This window comes from Tursiops truncatus, chromosome 7 (assembly GCF_011762595.2).
Source record: "Tursiops truncatus isolate mTurTru1 chromosome 7, mTurTru1.mat.Y, whole genome shotgun sequence".
Classification (NCBI taxonomy): domain Eukaryota; kingdom Metazoa; phylum Chordata; class Mammalia; order Artiodactyla; family Delphinidae; genus Tursiops; species Tursiops truncatus.
Window position 1 is genome coordinate 85,681,112 of NC_047040.1, and position 23,910 is coordinate 85,705,021.

At 37.3% G+C, this 23,910-nt stretch overlaps 1 protein-coding gene across 1 annotated transcript in view; it reads left to right on the top strand.

Annotated features, from left to right (window-relative positions):
• The window catches only part of GTDC1 (glycosyltransferase like domain containing 1), a 382,423-nt gene that overhangs the window by 166,107 nt on the left and 192,406 nt on the right, over nucleotides 1-23,910 (top strand). The window contains exons 9-10 of the mRNA XM_019925526.3: nucleotides 3,654-3,821; nucleotides 8,542-8,715. Coding sequence (XP_019781085.1) covers nucleotides 3,654-3,821; nucleotides 8,542-8,715 — 342 coding nt within the window. The remainder of the gene's footprint in view (nucleotides 1-3,653; nucleotides 3,822-8,541; nucleotides 8,716-23,910) is intronic.

The following is a 23,910-nucleotide window of genomic DNA, read 5'->3' on the forward strand; positions in this document are numbered from 1 at the left end:
TTAATTCTGTAGTAGCATGGTAATAAGTACTAATCCAGCTTATACAGTGATTGTAGTATGTCATGTTTGTGAAAGATTGCCCAACTGCTTTCTCTGGGTTTTATGTTAATTTAAAAATATTAAACATAAAACCTTATAACATCTTCATGCTGAGATAAACTGTTCAATTTAACTTGTGCTCAAGCAGCAGCTGTCAGGAATTATCTTGTTCCTAGTGGTTTTTGCTTTCACCTTGTGCCCTTTCCTGCCAGAGACACAGTGTGGGATGGTAAAGCTCACCTTGTTAGGATTTATTGCTTAAATAATACCTGAGGCAAGATGAACATTGGGAGCCTAGGGATTAGCTGCTGATTGAGTGATGTCATTCATTGTATTATACACTTTTTTTTTAATTGATGGAGGACGGCAAAGAAAAAATTGCCTATGAATCTTACCTGCATTTCTTTTGTGGGCATCTTCATCACTTCTTTTTAGGTGTCATTGAGCTGAATATTTGAGGAGTTGCTTATTGTCTAATTTAACTTCCATTTTACAAGCAAAAAAGCAAAGAGAAATGCTTTACTAATGTTGGAGATAATTCCCACAATTTAGAAGTAGTGAGCGCTATTTCAAGATTAGTTATAAAAATAAAATGAGTTTCCTGTTAATGACTGAACAAACTGAAGGAAGTGTTGGTGTGGGCAGTCCCAAATGGGTAATATTATGAAAATCATTGCCATTTTACTTCTGAATGTATTGCATTCTCTCATTTGAGAGCTTTTATTTGGAAGTCTTAATTTTAGATTTGGATTCCTTGATTGTGGATCAGCTGGTAGGTAGGGTAAGGAGAGGCGGTATGTGGTAGGAGGACAGTGAAGGGCTTGCTTTAGTTAAACATTTGCTACAGATGTTCCACCCTGAGGATAGTTCTCTTGGAGGAAATGAACAATTGGAGTCTGACTAGAAATACATATATGATGGGTTTACTGTTTATGGAATGTGGCATATTTTCCCCTTCTACTTACTGCCATTTAATGAATATCCTCCCAAATTTGTAGTTTTATAAATGTATAACTTAAAAATTTGCAAGGCTAGATCAGTGAGTTACAATATATCATTTATTTAGATTAATCAAATGTTAACATTTTGCACATTTATTTCTATCTATGAATATTTGAATATTTGTTTTTAGTGGCCTTTGGACCGAACTATTTAAGACTTAGTTGCAGACATCATTACGCTTCACATGTTAATAATTCAACACGTGTCTCCTAAGAATGAGGATATTCTCCTACATAATTGCAGTAAAATCAATACACTTCAATTTAAGATTGATAAAACTTTACAATTTTATATTCAGAGTTTCCCTGTTGTTCTTATATCTTCTACAGCTGTTTTTTATTTTTTTCCCCATTCAGTATCCCATCAAGTATCACACATTGCATTTTGTTTGGGGGTCTTTTTATTTCCCTTTACTCTAGATTTTTTTCCTTTTATGACCTTGACATTTTTTGGAGATCCAGCCCATTTATTTTGCAGAATATTTGTCTGGCTATTTCCTCATGACCAAATTCAGATCAAGCATTTTTGTCAGGAATTGGTGATCTCTATCTTTCTCAGTGTATCACATTGGGAAATACATGATATCCCTTTGGCCCATTATTGTTCATATTAAGTTTGGTCACTTGGGTAAGTTGATGTCTACCAAATTTCTTCATTATAAGGGTACGATTTTTTATAATTAATGAATAGATGGAAGCTGCAGTTAATGAGTTTTTCTTCCTTGTGTGTGAAAAACATTGAGTTTGCTCAGGTCTTAATGATTAACAATGAGTCATTGTTTGGAGTAGTTTGTTATGTTGGGACTGGGGAGTGGGAATAGAGGGGGGTGTATTACTCAACTTGATCCACAAGTTGCCATCCGTTTTATTTTAAGGAAAATATAGATTGACTGAGTTTAAATTTTATTGTTCTCTCTACTAAAGATCAGATTTGTAGATAAGCAAATATTTTCATATTTCAGAATTTTCAATGTAAAATTTAGAAAAGCTAATACTTAGTGGTGGTGGTGGGAATATTTTTGGAAAAAATAGAGGACATTTTCTGAACATGAATTTTCTATTTGCTTTAGTTGAGTACAAATAGACAATTTTAAAAAATGCATCTCCTTGATAAGATTTTTTACTTTAAAACAATAAACCATAACATTAATACAGCAATGTGAGTTTAGAGAGGTGGCTGCTTTTTGGTCTTATGTGCCTTTTGTAGCCCATGAAGAAGACACTTGAATTCCTCTTTATGATGTATGCACTTATTATGTAATCATTCTTCTTATGTGAAGGCTAGTGCTGCAGATCATATAAACACCTGAAGTTAGCCATTTGGCTTGTCAGCAAGGGAGAATTTATAGTAGTTGTAATCATGGTAATAACAAGGATGCTATTTTGTATTTATTAAGTACAGTAAAAAGCGTTTGCAATGTAAGTGGTCCACAACGAATTCATATCTGTGGTGTAATGAATAGTACTTCGGGCTTAGAAGACTGGGAATCTCTGCTTTGCCACTACTACCAGTGTGATTCTAGAAAAAACCCTTAACCTTCTTGGACCTCATTTTTTAGAATGAGAATTAAAGCTGTAAGGGTCAAATGATGCTATATTATGTTATAAAGGTGGCATTCCATCAAAATTGTGCCATCTAAATGTCCTCAGCTGCTCAGGGAATGTAATTTGTCCCTCTTTTGTGTCCACACGTGTTAGCCACCTCATTAGTGAAATATTTCCGGGTTGTCCCAGACAGTTGTCTGTCTGTTCCTCTAGTACTTTGTTCATGCCACTGTTATTGGCAGCATTCATTCTGCAGGCTGTCTTGTTCATCTTTTCTGTTCTTCCTCGCTTGACCCTGGTACCTAGTAGGCATTTATGATAAATGTTTGTGGAATGAGTGAGTAAATAGACACTATTTCATTTATAACCATGGATAGGTAGACTTTCAGTTTCCTTTTTATCCCCCAAAGACAAGGAACCAGGCTTTCTTCATTTTTATCATTTATGTTTTATATAAGGGATATTACAGAGTGTACATATGGTGCCATTAGCAGTCCAGTAATCGAGAAGAAAATATAAAAGAAAAAACCCTACAAATATTGCAGAATATTTAAAAGGGGGGCATAAGAAAACATGCCAAGAGAAAAAGCCCTCACTAGATAAGTCTATTGCATAAATCAAAAGGGTTTATGTCATAACACGAACACGTGCCATTCCTGCTCATATATTGAATTTCAGTAGTTGGTTGCATAAAGAAGTAAAGTGTAATGAAACTGGCAAGCAAAGTATTCCCCAGTCAGCCTTATCTTTGTTCCATTTGTCCTTCAGATGGAGCTTTTCTAGGCTTTTTTCAATAAAATCCATCCAGCTTTTTTTTTTTTTTTTCTGCATCTCTCAGTAACTGAGCTGAGAAGACCAATGAGATTCAGGGCTTTTATAGTTCTTAGCAGCTGCTTTTTAAGAGATCAAAACTTAGAATGCTGCTACATGGTATTAAGGCTTAACTCTTGATGTGTCCCTATGGGGGATATGTTTTCCTTGGGGTAGGATGAGGAAAGAGGAGAGAAGGCACAGGATGCCCACTTCAAGTATGCTCGGGGTGGTAACCCTAATTTCCTTGTTTCCTAGGATTCTCTTCGCAAGCTCAGTGCTTAACCTGACTGAACTGGCTGCCCTTCGGCCTGACCTTGGGAAATTGAAAAAGATTCTGTACTTCCATGAGAACCAATTGGTATATCCTGTCAAGAAATGTCAGGAGAGGGATTTCCAATATGGATACAACCAAATTCTCTCATGGTAGGTATAGATTGTATCATTATATTTAGTCGTTTGCTATCTTTTTCCTTATAGTTAGCTTTTAAATCTGGAGACCTCCTGTACACTTATTTTAAAAATACCTTAAATTAGGAGCAAATGTTTAAACATACCTTCCATGGTAGGAATTACTTGTGCCTCTGCAATATGTACATATAAAAGAACAGCTAATCCTTTTATAAAATACATATGTGTTACAATCTAAATGTTGAACTAATTATCTAACTGTATTTTCTACAACATTCAAAATAGAATCAAAGGGGTGACAGGGACCTTCTTCAGCCCCTGATTCCATCATCTACTGTGTGAGACATACTTTTAGAAAAAGACAGTTAGTCAACTTTTATTTACCAGCTACTTTCCATGTATCCAGCTGAAATCAAAATAGAAATTTACAGAGGAATAAACAAAAATTAAAGCATAATAGAGCAAGGGGTTTTTGTCCTTTTTTTCCTTATTGTTTGTAAGAGAAAACTATGGAAAATGAATCTTTAGGAGGTTTTTTTCCCCCTCTTGAGTCTTCTGAAACTGCATAGCCTTAAAATACCATGACATTTCAAAGGTGATGGTCCTTCTCTACTGTTACTTCAACAAAGTGTATCTCCTGAAGCTTAGTTAATGAAAGAAGTTAATAACAGCTCTGAAACAGCTTTGCTATTGGATCCCATCCACATAACTGCAACACTCAAAGGGAGTCAGTTTGGCAGTGATTGGGTTCAGTTTACTCACCTTTTTTAATAGTTATTAGCAACTGGGATTGATGATGTGTTTAAACAGACTCCCAGCTCTTTTGCAAGTATATTCCATAGTTTCACTGACATAGAAAAACAGCTAGATGGTAATACTTCTGTGTTTTGAGCATTTTGTAAATGTTTTCCTGCAATCATTTTTACAAGCTGCTTCAAATGAAGTAGCAGCGCTATCAAAATAGAGCGGAGCTGCTTCACATCAAATGTCTCATAAAAAAAGCAACCGTTTTAAAATTTCATAATAAAATTAAAATATTTTATATTGAAACAGAGGGGAAAATATGTTTCAAAAACAAAAACAAAATCATTTTGTGCTTTATTAATATGGAAAACATTTGTAATATTCTTTTGGTTTCTTGAATTAGCCTCATTCTTTTCCTCAGATAGTGTGTGTTTATTACCCGTGAGAAATAACTGGGGAAAAAAATTAAGTCTATTTTTCCCTTTATGGGTGGCTTTAAAGTTAATGGAAGTTACACCCACTCATATCAGAGAGGAAATGCATGAAAAAGAATATTTCTGTAAACTATCTTGGAACTTTAATTTGGCATAAACTGGGTTTTTAAGAATATAAGTAGTTGGGTTGAATGCCGTTTGAGGGCAGATGGCTAAAAAAATTTTTAGCTTACTACCCCTCATCTCTCTGTTTCAGAAAAGATTGCTTTGCTCAGGGGGAATGAGACTATAACAGCTTATATATAATTTTTCAGCATTGCTCTTCTCAAGAGCGTAAACTGATAGACGAGCTTGGAGAGAAAGAAGTGGGCTTGATCATTGGTGGGATTCTTAAGGAGAAAAAAACTGGCTTGCAGTCGTCCAGAGGAAAAATAAGAGTGTCAGAAAGCAGTCCTGTTCAGATTCAGTTTGAAAAGTATGACTCCAGCTTCTTAAAATGTTTCTTTAGTTTTCTTGCTGACTTCTGCTTTTGTTGGCACTGTCAGGTTTCTTTCTTGACTGTGTGACAGTTAAGGACTTCAGAGATGACTGACATAAGCACTCACCTTAAATAGAGGTTTCACTAACCCTCTGACTGATGAACACATGCCATAACTATGTATTATGACCTGTGGGTCACTATTACAATATGTGACATATGGTGAAAACAGACTAGCTGTAAAACATCCTTCAACTTTTGGTATATTATTATATTGGCTTCCTTATTGCTTGATATTGTGTCAGCACTTCTGTGACACTCTCTTGTATTATCCATGTTGTAATCACTGCTAATCCCAAGTTTGCACTAAGTTGCAACTAAAAAAACAAAAAATACTTGTATGGGAAAACAAGTTTGCAGGAGTGGGGGCAGATAGGGGTGGCAGGTCAACATTCCTTTCGTTAGTTTTTCATTCCGCTATGTATTGATAATAGAAACTTTGACTGTCTCAGTAAATGTGAATTAAACTAAACTGAGGACTTGCTGTGGTATTCCTGCTCTATAAGCTCTGTTTATTCATTTGTGTTTTACAGTCTTGTGGGCTTGCATGTCTTCTTTTCAGTTTCCTTGATGTCCTTTACAGGGTGAAATAAAACTAACTGCTTTTTCTATTTGATCTTGTATACCTTCTTATCAAAGCATTTGTATGCATTTTATTGAGATCCAGTGACACTGAGACACTGAATCATGGCTTAAAGCAAAGAGGGTTATTTTAAAAAACAAAACAATGATTTATTAAAATGGTTTTTTGATTCATAAAGGGAACATAGTACATATTCCTGTTTATCCAGCTCACCCATGGTTATCATTTGTGTTCATTGGTTTCCAAGAAAATGTTATAGGCAAATTTGGAAACTATTGACATATTAATGACACATAAACTTTGTTTTTACATTTCCTTCTAACTATGTATTTTAGATTATTTTTAATAAAAAAATACTAAGGAGAGAATCAAGCCTTTGCATCAAAAGCAACAGCGAATATTATATTTCTTTCGTTTAATTCTGAAGGTCCATGGTGTTGTGGTCCTTTATAATACATTATGTAATCAGTAGGACCTAGTGGTACGGATTTCTGGATCCATTTTCACCAACTTCTTCTATTTCTCTGACTACTCCAAATCTATATAATAAAAAAACAAGTTATTTGTAGAGTTTCTATATAATCCTTCCTGTGTAGTCTCAGAACTTTAAAAAACCTAACAGTTTCTTGAAGCAAGGGTTAAAATGAGAAATAGACTTTAACTACATGTTATGAAGGTATGCTCTTAGTATGAAATAGCTTTATCTGAATTAATCTCCTTGAAGGCAGTGAAAAGTATGGCAAGTGTTCTGTTCTCAGTACTGTGGTGTAAAACGAAGTACATCACCGACATAGAAACCCAACATGGGTAGTTGGGCCACAAAGAAAAAGGTCCTCCTGTACTTGGTGATAATATTGAAAATTCCTGGCATTGCGGAAAAGTACACTGGGTTGGCCAAAAGGTTCCTTCGGTTCTTAAAGTAAAAATGAAAGACATATTTTTCATTTTCACCAAGAACTTTATTGAACAACGTATTCACTGTTTTGTTCCACTACCTTCTGCCGTCTTTCAGGCAGCTTCATAATTCCATCTTCCCAAAGCTTTTTATCTTTTTGAGCAAAGAACTGTTGCAGGTGCCTTTTACAGTCTTCCAGGGAATTGAAATTTTTTCCATTAAGAGAATTTTGTAAAGACCGAAATAAATGGAAATCTGAAGGTGCAATGTCTGGTGAATTCGGCGATGAATCAGCTTGATCCCAGTCAAGCTGTAACAGTTTTTGCCTGGTCATCAAAGAAACTCGGTCTTGTGTTATCCTGATGGAAGATTATGCGTTTTCTGTTGACTAATTCTGGACGCTTTTCATCGAGTGCTGCTTTCAGTTGGTCTAATTGGGAGCAGTACTTGTTGGAATTAATCGTTTGGTTTTCCAGAATAGAGGACTGCCTTCCAATCCCACCAAATACACAACATCACCTTCTCTGGTTGAAGACTGGCTTTTGGTGTGGTTGGTGGTGGTTCATTTCGCTTGCCCCACCATCTCTTCTGTTCCACATTATTGTACAGTATCTACTTTTCATCACCCATCACAATTTGTTTTAAAAACGGAACGTTTTCATTACATGTAAGTAGAGAATCGCACGCAGAAATACGGTCAAGAAGGTTTTTTTCCTCTTAACTTACGTGGAACCTAAACACCAAACCGATTCACGTAACCAAGCTGGTGCAAATGATTTTCAACGCTTGATTTGGATATTTTGATTATGTCGGCTATCTCCTGCATGGTGTAATATTGATTGTTCTTAATTAATGTCTCGATTTGATCGCTGTCAACTTCAACTGGTCTACTGGACCATGGAGCATCGTCCAGTGAGAAATCTGCAGCACAAAATTTTGCAGACCCCTTTTGACATGTTCAATCAGTCACAGCACCTTCTCCATACACCACACAAACCTTTTTTTTTTTGCGTTTCAGTTGAGTTTTTACCTTTCTTGAAATAATAAAGCATAATATGCTGAAAATGTTGCTTTTTTCTCCCATCTTCAGTATTAACATGGCTACACAGAAATTCACCAATTTTGATTTTTTTTTTAAAGGCACGCTGATATGACAGCTGTCACAATGCAATCTAACAAAATTATTTCGAATGAAGTTGAAGACAACTAAAGTGCTACTGGAGCCATCTTACGGAAAACACCAAACGGACTTTTTTGGCCAACCCAATACTTTGGTTTGAAGTGTCATAGGATCCCATTAAATCACTTAATTCCTCTCCTGCCTTTCCTCTCTGATGCCAATAATCTACCTTCCCTTGATATAATGCTAATGAAACTAACTTATCTATTAGAGTCATTTTGATAAATACTGGTAGGAAGTGCAGAGTTCTTTGCAAACCCAAGGTGCAGTATAAACTCTGATTAATAAAGAAGTCTTAGGCTTATAAAAATAACTGAACAAGTGTGGGCTCACCATATGCATTTATCCTTTCCCTTTGCAGCCTGGTGGCTGATGTGGTGGTATTCAACTCGGTTTTTAATATGGAGTCATTTCTTACTTCTATTGGAAAATTCATGAAGCTGATTCCTGATCACAGACCCAAAGATCTGGAAAGCGTCATCAGACCCAAGTGCCAAGTTATTTACTTTCCCATCAGGTTTCCTGATGTGAGCAGGTCAGTATGTTTAACTCCATTTTCAATATTGTGTCATAAATTATTCCCCAAATGTGTAAAAATCGGTGATGTTCTTGCCAATTTTGACTTTTCAGCGTAAGCATGATTAGTTAGAGAATCAAGTTCTATTTCGCCATGCTGTGATTTATAAAGATTTTAAATAATCATGTGTCCAACCTGTCACTGAATGGTTAATTCTGATACTGAGTTTTTCCTTTCTTTTCTCTTATTTATTTGTTTGCCAAAGCAAGGTGCTTTGGCTTTTAACACTTACTGTTTTATTTATTTGTTGTTTTGCTACAGAAGTCATTGTCAAGCATAGGTCTCAACCTTTGTATTCAGCTTATGCCTATTGGTTTATATGTATAATAGTAACTTCTAAGTAAATCAGTGTTAAATTTTACTGCTTAGATTACTTTCATTTCCCATGCTGTTTTTTCTGGGTTTTTTTTCCCCCTTCTCCCAGTTTTTATTATTTATATTATCTTAGTAAAGAGTTAGGTCTTCTATATTGGGTTGCAAATGCACTTAATTGCCATTTCTTTTTCTCAGTCACTAAGGATATTTTTTATTACGCTTATTGCTGGGCCCACCCTGAATTAGCAATGGATGATGTGGCTCAAAGGGAACATTCTAGAATTCCTTTTCACTTTTGATTAAACCTAGCAAAATTGTTTTTACTACCACCAGGAATATTTTCCCCTTGTGAATAGAAAGTTTACTTCAGTGGGAATCATACTAGCTGGGGATGCTGCTGTTTTGTAACTGACTGTGTCCTTAAAAAGAGTTCAGGGACAGCTGTTTCTTCCCCATCCTTGAAATGAAGGCAGGAGACAATTTAATATCCACATATGCTATGCAGGAGGTCAGCATTAGTCTCTAGGTTCTGGACTAACTGAGTTCACCCACCCAGATTTTGCTGTGGGGACACCCACTCTTCCACACCCCTAATACTGATTTAAGTGTCTGACTAGTTAATATTGCATTGAAGAAAAATCTGCCTAATACCGAATCAAGCTAGTGAGTCATAAAATTTAAGTTAGAACAACTTGCCTGATCCTTACTTTATGGAGTTCAGAAAACAGAAGGCCGGAGAAGCAGACTGGCTTGTGCTCACACTGCTGATTAGTGTCAGAGACTGTATTAAAATTTAGACTCTATGACTTTTGATTAAATTTTCTGTTAACTATCTAATCTTCCTGTCAGTATAGGTCATTTGTCAAAAATATTTAATGATTTATTTACAGTTTTGAAAACTATAAAGCTAAGTGAAACTAAGATCACAGTTGATTTTCATATATATGTAAATATGTATATAATATGTATTTGTAATATATAATTTTCATACGTGTGATGAGAGAATGTCAACTTCTGAAGAATATGATTGTTATACTTTAGATCTGTGATTAGCTAGAACACAGCTTATACTTTAGATCAGGGGTCCCCAACCCCCGGGCCTGTTAGGAACCGGGCCGCACAGCAGGAGGTGAGTGGCGGGCGAGCAGGCGAAGCTTCATGTGCTGCTCCCCATCGCTCCCCATTGCTCGTAGTACTGCCTGAACCATCCCCTGGTTCGTGGAAAAATTGTCTTCCATGAAACCGGTCCCTAGTGCCAAAAAAGTTGGGGACCGCTGCTTTAGATCATATTTTGAACCTTATTTTTTGACATGCTTTTAAGTTTTTCATATAATAATATATTGTCAAAATGCACATCTGTAAGTGAATAGGTAGTTATAGCACATCTTAATTATTACTGCTATAGAATTCCAAATAAATAGTATGTTTTAAAATGCACTTGCATCTGATATAGTCCTACAACATCCTATGTTTAATACACCTGTGGCAATTGAATAGTTTATTAATTTGGACTGTATTTCCATAAATAAATCTAGCTAAATGGAAGAAGGTTAAAAAATATTGTGGCCAAGATAACATTCATAAGCAAGGTCTTAGCCCAGAGTGTTATTTGAATTATTTTCAAATGGTAATTTGCTTTATCTAACCCAAACTCATATAGTGTAAGTAAGTGATTATTTGCATGAATGACAATCATTCTAATGCCTGCAGTCTTAAAAGAGTATTATTTTGTTGAGATGTTGAAAAATATTTAGTAATTCCAAAGGCAAAATAACCAAGGTGATTAAAAATAAAAAAAATTTTGAACGGTTCTATCTTTCTCTCAAATTTAATTTAAAAACAAAGCAGCAGAACATATACTTAAATTATTAATACAATGTGCTCTAATAATATATAATATAAGGTATATTAATCAGGGAAGGGAAAAAGCCATATTTCAGCAAAATATTTGAGGATTTATAAAGTTGATAACTGTTAAAACTCAGAGCATGTCTGTCATACAGAAATTCAATATTGGGCTTGTAGTACCTGCTGTACCTATTACCTTCCTCACCCCTCCACTGCCTCATTCTCAAAGACCAGAAAAATAGTAGCAAGAAAGAATATTCACTTGAAAATATTTCATTATATGTATTAAAACATTTTGAAGTGGGAAAGCTCTTAAATACTGTAGTTAGGCATGCACATATTTGAGTCTTGACCGCCACGTACTAGCTCTGTGACCTGTGCAAGTGTAATGACCCTGAGCGTAGGTTCTTTAATGGTTATGATTATATTTACCTTATCCCCTCATAGGCATGATGTAGCTATTAAATGAAATAATGTGTGCCAAATGCCCAGCCGAGTGCCTGGCACATAACAGAACCTTAATAAAGTTTAATTCATCTTATTAACTCCTTCATCCCCATTGTTTTATAACCTAGCACATTTATTGCCACCTGAATATAAAGGACAGTCTTCCCCTTTGCCCTCTTTTAACACATGAAAGTAAAGAAATGCTCTGCCAAAGGAACAGCCTAATATAAATAAAGAGGTTCCTTTATATATTCTTTTTATCATCCTGACTCAAGCAGCCTTTTGGCTTCACCAGAACCTGTAGCATCCATTGATGGTAAGGAGCCAGCTCCTTATGTTCATTCTTCTCTTGTCCTAATTTTCCTCCTTCTTTCTCCAGTTTAACTTCCACATTCTGTCATCATACTTCCTTTCTCGTGTGTACTCTCAAATCTTTTGCACCTTTTCTTTCATATTTGATTAGGAGGAAAACCTCCAGCCGTACTTATTAGCCTACTCTAAATTCATGACCCCTAAATCCACATGGACCTGTTGAGCTGCATGGCGAGTGTACCATAATTCCCCTTTTCTAAGTAACTAATCATGCATTTTCCTTTCTTTGTAAGCTTTTAATACCAAATCTTCTGTCTTCCTTCTCAGATCATGACTGAAAAAGATAGACACAATCAGAAGAGAATTTCTATATGCCGCCACCATTACATCTACCCAGTTATGTGCTTCTGGGTGCATATTTTTTATCTTCACACCTGTAACTATTGATGGATTGACCTTACTTCTGACTAAGGCCCTGTTTCCACTTCTTTGCTGGAGCCCATCCGTCTTGCATACCTAAAAATTATTTTTCTAGCAAATTTTTTTTCTCTGATCTGCATCATCCATTTTCCTCTTTTCTGGATGGTTCCTATTAGCATACAAAAAATGCTATTTGCTTTACATCTTTAAAATATTCTCTCTGATTCCACTTCATCCTCTGCTACTACCTCATTTCTTTATTTCTCTTAGTAGCAAAACCTCTTGAAAGAGTTGTTTACACTTGTTTCCAATTTCATTCCCATTGTTCTTTCTTCAAGCTACTCCACTGAGACTGTTTTTGTCCAGGTCCCTGATGACTTCCATGCCTCTAAATCCTGTTGTCAGTTCTCAGTCCTCATCTTACGTCACACATCAGCAGCATTGGGCACACCGTGACACAGTCTTCAAGCTGGCTTCCAGGACACAGGTGCTGCTTCTCAGGAGTGTTGCCGGTTTCTCTTTATGACCTTGATCTTTAGCTTTGGACTGGCCTTTCCCACTCTTGACCCTTAAGGGGTTAGTGGAGGAAGAGCCCAGGATTGAAATGAGAAGAAAAGATAAAAGAGTCAGGAGGTCATCAATGAGAGAATTATCCTGTGGAATAAAGGGAAGAGAGTTTTAAGGAGATGATTGGTAGTGAATTCAGAGGAGTGAGGTTAAATAAAGTGATGACTAAAATTATCCTTGAATTCAACAATTAAAGGGTCAGTGGTGCCCCACCCTGCATTCTGTTAACTCACAAAAAAGTTTCATATGTTTTTTTCTGGTAGGGAGAGAAACAACCTTCAAGTCTAGGTGAGATCTCTTTTTCTTTCTCTTTCTCTTTCTCTTTCTTTCTCTTTCTCTTTCTCTCTCTGTCTCTCTGTCTCTCTCCCTCTCCCTCTCCCTCCCTCTCCCTCTCCCTCTCCCTCCCCCTCTCCCTCTCTCTCTCTCTCCCTCTCTCTCTCTCTCTCTCTCTCTCTCACACACACACACACACACACACACACACACAGAGGCTCTGCTCCATATTTTAAAGATGAAGGCATCAAGGCCCAGAGAAGTTAAGTGTCTTCTGGTAATCACACAGCTAGATATAGACAGAGCAGAAACTGGAACTCCTATCTCAGAATCTCCATCGAGTGCTCAGCTCACCACTTATTGTGAATGCAGTTTCAGAGGTCTTGATTATCTGATTTTTCAGCTGACAGCAGATTAGCAGCATCAAATTGGGGGTGCGATAAAGGCAGGCTCACTGACAGCAGTGAAAAGTGACAGCTGACTGACAGCTTGACAACAAGGGAGGAGAGAGATAAACTGTTTAAAAAAATACATGAGAAGTGAAAAAGCATGGCAGCCTGGAGCCATTCTAGGGCAGTACAGGCAACTCTACACATGGATGAACCCCTGCAGACATTCCTCCATGATTGTACAGCTTGTACATCAAATGGATAACTGTGATGTATTAAGAAAGATTAAATGGTAGCCAGTAAATTCTCTTTAAGAATATAGGGAAATTCATAACCCACTTTTGGCAGAAATTATAAATGACAGCAAATGGAGCTAAATGTCATGCCTTACTCTAGGATGTACATGAACCATGTTCACCTAAAGGAAGATAATAAACATCTAACCCTTTTTCATGCAGTTGCAATGTCTGTAAGCTTAGGTGACCAGGGAACATTTCAGTAACACACCTTTTTTGGATTTTTCTGACTGGAGCCTTTTCATGTACCGTATCTCCGTTTGCTGCTAGGGTGTATATATATTGGCTCCTTCAGTACTGAAGGCATCCAAGCCTGCCAGATGATCGGTAGTCAACAAAACAGATTTTGTAATATTAATACCATGTCTTAGTCCTTTTAGTCTGCTATAAGAAAATACCATAGATTGGGGGGCTAATAAACAACAGAAATTTATTTCTCACAGTTCTGGAGGCTGGGAAGTCTAAGATCAAGGCAGATTTGATGTCTGGTGAAGGCCTGCTTTCTGATTCATAGATGGCTGTCTTCCTACTGTGTCCTTATGTGGTACAAAGGGCAAGGGAGCTCTCTGAGCTGTCTTTCATAAGGGCACTAATCCCATTCATGAGGGCTCCACCCTCATGACCTCATCACCTCCCAAAGCCCCCATCTCTTAAAAGCATTATATTGGGAGTCAGGATTTCAACATATGAATTTTGAAGAAATACAGATATTCAGTTTGCAGCATACCAAAAGATAAATGTGATCTCAAGACTTAGTGGGATGAGACTCACTACTGGAATGTACTGAAGAGGATGACTATTTTGTGTTAAAGGATATAGATTAGATTGAAAATGAAGGAATTTTTACTGTGTGTTTCAAGAAGGCAAATTTCACATAGAGTTCCATGGTGCCGATGGTGTGTGATGGAGAGGAAAAAAGGGAGCAATTCTGCAGCTTACTGAGCTAGATGTTGACTAGAGGAAGCCAATATTTTCCTACTCTAGATCATGCAACTGTCATAAAGGCAAAGCCTAGTAGAACTAGGGAATTTTATATATCCAGACCTTTGCACAGGTCTCAGTCTTATGAAATCCGAACATCTGAGGAATTTGCAACTTGCTTTCTGACAGTGTCATCTTTAGAAGGTAGAGCTAACCATAACAGCTAACCTTCCTGAGTCTTATTTTAGCCCAGCATTATGCTAAGCATATTATACATATTTTAGCATTTTATTCTTCCAACAATTCTAAAAGATATTTTCCATTTATAGTTGAAGAAACCCAGCCATACAAATATAAGTAGCTTTTTGCCTACACTCATATAGATAGTAAAGGTATAGGTAGAAATCAAACACATTTTTTACCCTATTTTAGAACCCAACCTCTTGAAAGTCTTTCTATACTGCCTGTCCCGAAAAGAGGTTTTGGACCCTAGTACGTGACTTTGGCCAGTGAAGAACAAATGATTTATAAAAGAGAATTGATGGAAATGTTGAGCGAAAGGGAACATGTCATGGTAATGTTATGAAAGAAAGGACACAAGGTCTTAGAAAGCAGACTTTCAAAAGATTGAAGTTTTGAAAAAGAGGACACCTGAAAAGGAATGAGCAATTTAAAAAAATATATTTGTTGAGCGTCCTAATGGAGAACTGTCTGTGGAGCCGAAAGCCCTAGTGTGAATCCCGGCCCTGTCGCTTTCTATCCAGTAAGCTCAGAATAGAACCTCAACCCAAGTCCAGTTAACTCCTTATGAAAAAGAGATCATGCTTTTCTTGACTTAAGGAAGAATGAACAATTTTAAGAAAGAATTCTCATAGTCAAATTGAAAATTTGCTTAAAGAAGCAGAATAGGAAGAATATGTCAAAGAAACAGCTGTAGACTCACACCATTATTTCATGTATAAGAAAAGTATTTTATTTTATTTATTTATTTATTTATTTATTTATTTATTTATTTATTTTGCGGTACGTGGGCCTCTCACTGTTGTGGCCTCTCCCGTTGCGGAGCACAGGCTCCAGACGCGCAGGCCCAGCGGCCATGGCTCACGGGCCCAGCCGCTCCGCGGCTTGTGGTATCCTCCCGGACCGGGGCATGAACCCGTGTCCCCTGCATCGGCAGGCAGACTCTCAACCACTGCGCCACCAGGGAAGCCCTATTTTATTTTTTCAATTTCTAGGTATCTTGTCATTTATCCAAACTCTCTTCCCTTACAAGTTAGCTTATAGCATGACACCTGTCTTACAGGACAGTCCCCGATCCATCATATTAGATTAAAAGGATGTAGCTGACTACATACATCTGCACAGCATCGGACTTCTTCCATCTGTCTCTCTTGTAAGATTTGGTGCTGAGGGCATATCCATGATTTTTATGTAACTAGATAATCTCCACCCCCAACAAACTGGACCACATAAGAATGAATTGTAGAAATACAGTGAATTACAAAGTGGCATCCCTTATCCTTGAAAAGGATCATGTTTTCTGGAGGAATTCCATCAGGGAGCTTCAAAGTGGATATCATCTGCTTCAAATAGCATTCAGTTGGATTTAAGGTGAAGAGAGATAAATGCTCAGGCTGTCAAGGCCTGATACTTGTATATGTTTGTCATTTGCCTGCCTCCTCTGTCCCATTATTTTGTGAAAAATGAGTTTAATTTTTTTATTATGGTTACACATAATTAACTTAAAAAGATCAAACGTATATGTTTCCAGTGGAGGCCTTAAAAAAATCATTCATTTATTTTTATTTTTTCATGAGGGAATGAATATACTGTATCCTTGGGAGTTGAAGTTTGGACTTGGAGCTAATAGAAGCATGTATACTTTGGGTTGAGAAATATGTCCTTATCTGGGTTTCAGGTCCAATTCAGTCAACACAGAGAACATCAAGTATCAACCTCATTGTGATTATTAAGAAAAAATTTCATATCTTTCTGTGACCATTTCATTATATATATATTCCTATTTTCCATAATATTGGATTGTCAGAGTTGCAATAGAGTAAAAAAGAGTGGATTTTTTTTTTTTTTTTTTGCGGTACACGGGCTTCTCACTGTTGTGGCCTCTCCCGTCGCGGAGCACAGGCTCCGGATGCACAGGCTCAGCGGCCATGGCTCACGGGCCTAGCCGTTCCGTGGCATGTGGGAGCTTCCCGGACCGGATCCCGAACCCGTGTCCCCTGCATCGGCAGGCGGACTCTCAACCACTGCGCCACCAGGGAAGGCCAAAAGAGTGGATTTTACCTGTGAGTTTCCTCATTTCATAGATTTTTACTTCCTGGGAAGAGGGGTTATATGAAGAGCATCTCTGCTTGCCTCCTTCCTACATTTTTTTTTTTTACATCTTTATTGGAGTATAATTGCTTTACAATGGTGTGTTAGTTTCTGCTTTATAACAAAGTGAATCAGTTATACATATACATATGTTCCCATATCTCTTCCCTCTTGCGTCTCCCTCCCTCCCACCCTCCCTATCCCACCCCTCCAGGCGGTCACAAAGCACCAAGCTGATCTCCCTGTGCTATGCAGCTGCTCCCCACTAGCTATCTACCTTACGTTTGGTAGTGTATATATGTCCATGCCTCTCTCTCGCTTTGTCGCAGATCGCCCTTCCCCTTCCCCATATCCTCAAGTCCATTGTCTAGTAGGTCTGTGTCTTTATTCCTGTCTTACCCCTAGATTCTTCATGACATTTTTTTTCAAATTCCATATATATGTGTTAGCATATGATATTTGTCTTTCTCTTTCTGACTTACTTCACTCTGTATGACAGACTCTAGGTCTATCCACCTCATTACAAATAGCTCAATTTCGTTTCCTTTTATGGCTGAGTAATATTCCACTGTATATATGTGCCCCATCTTCTTTATCCATTCATCCAATGATGGACACTTAGGTTGTTTCCATCTCCGGGCTATTGTAAATAGAGCTGCAATGAACATTTTGGTACATGACTCTTTTGGAATTATAGTATTCTCAGGGTATATGCCCAGTAGTGGGATTGCTGGGTCATATGGTAGTTCTATTTGTAGTTTTTTAAAGAACCTCCATACTGTTCTCCATAGTGGCTATACCAATTCACATTCCCACCAGCAGTACAAGAGTGTTCCCTTTTCTCCACACCCTCTCCAGCACTTATTGTTTCTAGATTTTTTGATGATGGCCATTCTGACTGGTGTGAGATGATATCTCATTTTAGTTTTGATTTGCATTTCTCTAATGATTAATGATGTTGAGCATTCTTTCATGTGTTTGTTGGCAGTCTGTATATCTTCTTTGGGGAAATGTCTGTTTAGGTCTTCTGCCCATTTTTGGATTGGGTTGTTTGTATTTTTGTTATTGAGCTGCATGAGCTGCTTGTAAATTTTAGAGATTAATTCTTTGTCAGTTGCTTCATTTGCAAATATTTTCTCCCATTCTGAGGTTGTCTTTTTGTTTTGTTTATGGTTTCCTTTGCTGTGCAAAAGCTTTGAAGTTTCATTAGGTCCCATTTGTTTATTTTTGTTTTTATTTCCATTTCTCTAGGAGGTGGGATCTTGCTGTGATTTATGTCATAGAGTGTTCTGCCTATGTTTTCCTCTAAGAGTTTGATAGTTTCTGGCCTTACATTTAGGTCTTTAATCCATTTTGAGCTTATTTTTGTGTATGGTATTAGGGAGTGATCTAATCTCATACTTTTACATGTACCTGTCCAGTTTTCCCAGCACCTTATTGAAGAGGCTGTCCTTTCTCCACTGTACATTCCTGCCTCCTTTATCAAAGATAAGGTGACCATATATGCGTGGGTTTATCTCTGGGCTTTCTATCCTGTTCCATTAATATATCTTTCTGTTTTTGTGCCAGTACCATACTGTCTTGATTTCTTTCGCTTTGTAGTATAGTCTGAAGTCAGGGAGCCTGATTCCTCCAGCTCCATTTTTCTTTCTCAAGATTGCTTTGGCTATTCGGGGTCTTTTGTGTTTCCATACAAATTGTGAAATTTTTTGTTCTAGTTCTGTGAAAAATGCCAGTGATAGTTTGATAGGGATTGCATTGAATCTATAGATTGCTTTGGGTGGTATAGTCATTTTCACAATGTTGATTCTTCGAATCCCGGAACATGGTATATCTCTCCATCTGTCTCCATCTTTAATTTCTTTCATCAGTGTCTTATAATTTTCTGCATACAGGTGTTTTGTCTCCTTAGGTAGGTTTATTCCTAGATATTTTATTCTTTTTGTTGTAATGGTAAATGGGAGTGTTTTCTTGATTTCACTTTCAGATTTTTCATCATTAGTCTATAGGAATGCCAGAGATTTCTGTGCATTAATTTTGTATCCTGCTACTTTACCAAATTCATTGATTAGCTCTAGTAGTTTTCTGGTAGCATCTTTAGGATTTTCTATGTATAGTATCATGTCATCTGCAAACAGTGACAGCTTTACTTCTTCTTTTCCGATTTGGATTCCTTTTATTTCCTTTTCTTCTCTGATTGCTGTGGCTAAAACTTCCAAAACTATGTTGAATAAGAGTGATTTTTGACAGCAAAGGAGAGAGGAGAACAATGTTGGTCATTTGAAGTAATCTCATTTACTGAAACTTTAAGAATTTCTCTGAACATTTCTCTCCACCTTTTTCCATGTAGCTAAGATATGAAGCCAAACAGAGGTTTATGGACTTTGCCTATTTTAGAAACAAAAAAAGGAGAATTTTTAAAACAGTGTGAAAATTTTAAATGAAAACTCGCAGGCTGTGCAAACAAAGGCAAGGAGCCTAAGGGCTTTTTGAAGAATTCTTATTAAAGAAAACACTATTTTACATTGCAAAGCAGATGTGTCAGAAAACAACAGCAGATCTGTAATTTGAGAATCTGTAGATTGATAAGACTGAAGGCAGCCCCCATGGCTCCCCACTGAAAACTTTCTGTTTTCTGTAGTTAAGAGTTCTGCTTCTGGGGGGGTTGCCAGAAGCACCTTAATCTTCTTACCACATGTGGTCATATTTCTCAGATATTTTGAGAAAGTATCAGTGTTAGAGTATTAGTAAAACTACCACCTTTGCTATATGAAATAATGAAGTGTGGGTACTGTCTTCTTTAATATTAATCTAGGTCTGAAGTAGAAGAAGAAAAGTTTGGGTTTTATAAATTTAAACATCTCCATATTTGCTAACAATTATTTTGGTTCTCCAAAATGAATGTAAAAATGTGTTTCTTTTTGAATGTCATTTAAAAATTTTTTTTATAGAATCAGTGTACTTAAAAACTTTTGATAAATCATTCCAATGTTTAACACCACTCACTGTCAAGAAATCTCCTTTGTATCTAATGCAAATCTTTCATGCTGTGATTGTATTGTAACCATCTTCCTCTTACTCCCCTTAAGAGAAGAGAGTTTGGTTTCAGCATATATATACCATCCCTCTGTTGGTCTGAAGTTACATAGAACGAACTTTTGCTTTTTCAAATGTACTTTTTAAAGAAATTATTATCCATGTTAATGCCTAATTATAACAGATTTCTGCTCTCATCAACTTAGGTAATAATAGTAACGTCACTCAAAAAAGCACTCTGAATTCAGCAGCAACAACAAAAGCCTATCCTTTTGTTATAGGATGATTTACCCCTGTTCTCCTCACGTATAGAGAACACTTGAGTTGATTTTACATCAGAGATTTGATGTACATTTTTTTAGGTCCTTGTAGTCCTGTCCTAAGAGATTTGGGAGGTCAGAAGCAAAGGTCACAGATCACAGGGTAGAGAAATAACTAAAAATCCAAGAATGTTCTCAGGGATTGCATCATCAACCCAAAGGGAGTCATGGAGCAGGGCTGCCGCAAAATGGAGATGAATGTCATGCGACAAACTCAAACCACAGCAAAAGGTCTGCTTAGGCTTTCTTTCCCTCTTCAGGCTCAAAGGGCATCGCCAAGCTTCCCATAGCACAGTGAACGATCATTAGTGTAAAGCCATCAAGGCAAGAACGAGTTACGTTATATACTCTTGTTTATTACAGGAGGGCTATATGCAATGCATATTATTTAGAAAGATTTCAAGTAAATGACTTTGATGTTTAAAGGATCAAACTTTGGTTATCTTTCTAAAAATCACTTATTCAAATCATTCCATTCCAGGTAGTGTTGAATAAAAATTGGTAGTCAGCAGTATGGTGTACTGGGATTCTTGTTTGGCTTGTTACCACTTGCTGCCACTGTTCAGCCTAGAATACATTACTTAACCTCCCAGAGCTTCAGTTTTACCGTCTGTAAAATGGAAATTGAAATAGTACCTGTATCTTTGGCTTATTAGGAGGAGGGAAACAATTACTACCATATGCTGACTGAGCTCAGTGCCTACAACCTAATAAGTGTTACGTAAATGTTAGTGGTTTTATTATGATTCCCATCATCACCATTGTGGTTTTCAGTTGACAGGATTTTTGACAGGTCGCCCATTCAGTATGACTCCAAGCTGAAAAGTAAGGGGGGACAAAATTCTGAAAACCCTAGTAATTTTATAGAATACCTGAGGATCTAAAGTTTACTACTAATTCAAATAAACGTAGGGACTGTCTTATATCTTGTCAGTCCCCATCACACCAGCCAAATGCAATACTTTAGCAGTGTGAGTACACAAGAGGAAAAGTCACATGTGCTGCTGTCCACATCTGCCTGGCACCTATAAAACATATGCATTCCTTGTGGTACTGGTGTGTGGAATGGTGAGTGGGTACAGAAGTCATTTTAGTACAGTGTTCTTGTAAAGAATGTTGGGGGTGTTTTAGAAAACTTTCCATTAAAAAATAAACAGCTTGGAATGTACCATTCAACAGTAAGCTACCGGAATAATCTCTCACCCAGAATGGCTTATTCCCTAAGAAATTCCAGTCAAAAAACTTTATGGGCTTCCCTGGTGGCGCAGTGGTTGAGAGTCCGCCAGCCGATGCAGGGGACACGGGTTCGTGCCCCGGTCTGGGAAGATCCCACGTGCCGCGGAGCGGCTAGGCCCGTGAGCCATGGCCGCTGAGCCTGTGCGTCCGGAGCCTGTGCTCCGCAACAGGAGAGGCCACAACAGTGAGAGGCCTGCGTACTGCAAAAAATAAATAAATAAACTTTATTATATAGGAAATTCTTTAAAAATGGGCTTCAAAATAATTAGATACAATAAAATATACTTAACAGTAATTTAATTCTTTGAGATTTTATTCATCCCGTTGTTCACCCATCATTTATTAAAAGCTTGCTATTTGCTTACCTCTGAAATGGGTATAATAACACACAGTCTGCGAACTAAAAGGGTTAATGAGCCTGGTAGTATATTATAGGCTCAAGAGTATGGCAGATTATTACCATGAGATTGGTCATCTGTGAACAAAGCTCACCTTGAAATATCGTCTAAAAGTGGATGGTTGAGAGACATTTGGAGCCCCCAAGTCCAATCAGTCTTACTGGGCACTTAGCTACAGGAAAAATATGATTGACTGGAAAAGACAGCAATGGCTTAACAAAAGAATGTGTTAACAGAAGGGCTGCAATCTGCATGAAATGTAGAATACGTGGAAACACAAGATTCAAGAACCAGAAGCAAAGGAGAAGAGATGCTGAATCCAGAAGATGAGTCACAACAGAAGTACACTCTCTTGAAGAGCAGAGAAAATTCACCAGAATTTACCATGGCATCATTAAGATATCATCTCTACTAATCCAACTCCCTTTGCTCTGATTCCACAGTCGCCAAGCAATATTCTGTTTATTACTACATCCTTCCTAGTAACTTAATTCCAGAAACTGTAATCCTAAATGTCAGAAACAAATATCTGGATATTGGAAGGGCATATTCTCTGGAGATCAATAAATTGTGGCTTTTAATAATTAAAAAAAGCCTGTGTGGTAAATACAAGGTATTCTGGGATATAAGGATGTATAAGACAAGATCCTTAATTGTAAGAGCTTTGTAGAAATGATAGGCATAGTCAGGTGACTCCAAGTATAAGGTAGAAAAAAAAATGAGTGCTTTTTATGGCATCTGAGCTGGGCATTAAAGACTGACTAAACTTTGGGCATAATAATGACAGCATCATTTATCAAGTGCCTTTTCTGAGCATACACTTTATGTATATTATTTCCAATCTTTACTAACCACCTGCAAGCTAGGTACTATTATGCTCATTTTGCAAGTGAGAAAGAGGTTCAGAAGTTAAGTTAAGCTTGCCTGAAATCCTGTAGCTACCCAAACTGTCTGGCTCCAATTTGCTGCTTCCGTTAATGCCGTGTTATTTCTGGCCATGAGGGAAAGTGGGGGTGAGATAGAGTGAGTACGAGGGCACATTATGAAGAGAGAGAGAGTAGTTGCAACCAGATTTGTGGCAGTGAATGATCATTGCACCTAGAAGAGAATAACTACCTTTGTCTTAATTGGGTGAAGAGGTGGTAAGACTAGAAATGGGAATTAAGGCCAAGGAATTTGGACTTTAGCCTATAAGCATTTGCGAGCCATGGCTAGATTATAAAATGGGGAATTTGATATTGACAAATGAATATCAATGGGGTAAGAAACAGGAAGCAGAGAAACAAGTTAAAAAACTACTAGAATACATTATTAAAGATGAACTAGGGAGGTGGCTTATGGATGAAAAGGAGGAAATACACATAATTACACTGGTTGTAGACTTGGCAAGTTGGTGGGGTAACTTACTTGATACAGGAGTGGTCAGGGATAATCTTGAAGTATTGACCATAGTGACTGGGAGAATACCCGTTCTGCTGGAATTGAGAAATAGATTGTTTATCTGAAGATGGTGAATTCAGAGTGTTATATGTTGAGCTGGAGGTGTTGGCGGGTCATTTAGATGGAGCTGACCAGCAGGAAGTATCCTCTCTTACCTCTGTGTCATCATTTAGAACCTTGTGTGATTTGTTACATTGACCCACTTTTCTAGATGTTTCACTCCTTCCTTTGACATACTTGATACAGGTCAAGTTTATTTTTGATAAGTCCAAGATATGTATTTCTTGTCATTTGTTACTGTCTTATGAAAACCAGGTACAGAATTTGTAAACATCAGATCTCCTGATCTCTTTCATTTCTGGATAAGCAGGAGTTTATTGACTTAATTTTCCCTTTGTCTTCTCAGAATTCAATAACTAAATCACTTTCAGTTCCTTTGGACAAGGAATCCTGAGATCAAGTACTGTATGATGATGTGTGGCATAGTGCCTAAGAAAATTGACTATGATATCAGAGCTATGTCGTAGTACCACCTCTTCTGCTAACCAGCTGGCTGATGTTGAGAAAGTTGTTTGACCTCTCCCACCTCATTTATTTTCTCTCA